Source organism: Anneissia japonica, unplaced genomic scaffold, assembly GCF_011630105.1.
Source record: "Anneissia japonica isolate Jap-2015-1 unplaced genomic scaffold, ASM1163010v1 scaffold4194_len1612_cov239, whole genome shotgun sequence".
Taxonomy (NCBI): Eukaryota; Metazoa; Echinodermata; class Crinoidea; order Comatulida; family Comatulidae; genus Anneissia; species Anneissia japonica.
In genome coordinates, this window is record NW_022714708.1 from 62 (window position 1) to 1,612 (window position 1,551).

The window sequence follows — 1,551 nt, forward strand, 5'->3', positions numbered from 1 at the left end:
TAATTCATATCAAGTTCCGTCTTAAGTTTGCCTTCCATCATGAACGGTATTTTTCTTGGCGATTCAGATTCAAATGAACAGCAGATTTACAACCAATTATGTCTTGGCCTTTCTCCACAACAACAAAATCTACTTTATAACAATGCCTTCTATGTGTAATTTTCAAAGTACACTTACCCTTCACTGGAATGTTTTCCCTGCTGTATGTAGATAATTTTATTTTATTTTGCTGTCTCTAATCCTTAGATTACATTTGAAACTCATTAAAGTAGCATGCGAGATTATGTCTGCTTGTGCACCATTGTCAATCTTTAATTTTAAAGATTTTTATTTACCTTTACTTTCACATACCAATCATCATCATTTTCTTTGTCGTCTGGCTCTGTGTTATTTTCTACTAAAGATATGAACAGTTTCTCTGTCAGTGTTTCATTTTTGCTAGCTCCATCGCTATTAGGCCTATGCATTGCCACTGTGTTCACCGTTTCGGTTTTGCAACGTTTTGAATAATGATTCATTTTGTTGCATTTGTGACAAGTTTTTAATATGCAGGACAATGCTTGGGATTTTGTGTTAATCCATATCTCCTACATGATTTACCATTATGCTTTCTACTAGTACTAGCAGCTGAACTTGTAGTGTTATTGTATCTAGGTCAAGTTTTCTTCTTTATTTAAATTTTATGAACTAGTGCCCCTGGATCACTTTCTGAGTCGTCCCCTTTAACTTTTGCCAACAGAGACTTACTTGATTCAGCAGCTCTACATGTGTCAATTGCTAGTTTGAGATCTAGATCCTTGACCCTTAACATCTGCTCACACAGCACGTAGCTTTGCACTCCAAATACTAGCGCGTCTCTGATCAAACTTTCAGATAAATTCTCAAACTCACAGTCTTTAGCGAGTGTTTTTAGAGCAGTGACATAATGATTAATTGTTTCTCCATCTTTTTGTTGTCTTTTAAAAAACTGATATCTATTGAAAGCTTGCGAGGTGTAACAGTGTTCCTTGAACTTTTCTTCCACTTTCTTGAGCTTATTGCCTTCTCCGGACTGATCCCACGTAAACATGTTGTATACCCTGAGCCCATCATCACCTATCAGGGTGAGAAATGATTTTTTGTCCTTCCCTGTCGCCTTCATATACAGCTTAAATCTTAGGATAAACCATCTGTAGTTTTCCGCTGGGTTTCCTTCAAGAGATAAGGCCTTTGGTGGATCTATTTTGTCCATCTTGGCTCCAATTTATCCCTTTTCTGACACCATGTGAAATGAGTACATTAATCGACACCCATTTCGTGTAACGAACTGTTTAATTCAAAACCACCTTAGATGACGCTAATACTTCACCGACAATGCCTACTTCGATAGTTTGATATTCATTGCTGTAACGTTTTGAATAAAATATACTTAATGCATAATTTTTCAGCGTGGCGCTAACATTTTAAGCATGGTGCAATCTTCGCTTATTTTGCCTAAGCGTGGTGGTCATTCGGTTTTTTTTTTTCGCCCAAGCATGGCAGTCCCACCACACTTAAGTATAGCTGGCAAGA

General features: G+C 37.1%; 1 protein-coding gene across 1 annotated transcript; it reads right to left on the reverse strand.

Annotated features, from left to right (window-relative positions):
* Window positions 1–673: 673 nt before the first annotated feature.
* Window positions 674–1,231, reverse strand: LOC117109087. Its single transcript, XM_033251330.1, has one exon. The coding sequence runs from the start codon at window positions 1,229–1,231 to the stop codon at window positions 674–676; it is 558 nt and encodes a 185-aa protein (XP_033107221.1).
* Window positions 1,232–1,551: the final 320 nt, after the last annotated feature.

Coding starts and splice junctions, on each gene's coding strand:
- LOC117109087 (XM_033251330.1), bottom strand. CDS start 1,231: ATGGACAAAATAGATCCACCAAAGGCCTTATCTCTTGAAGGAAACCCA.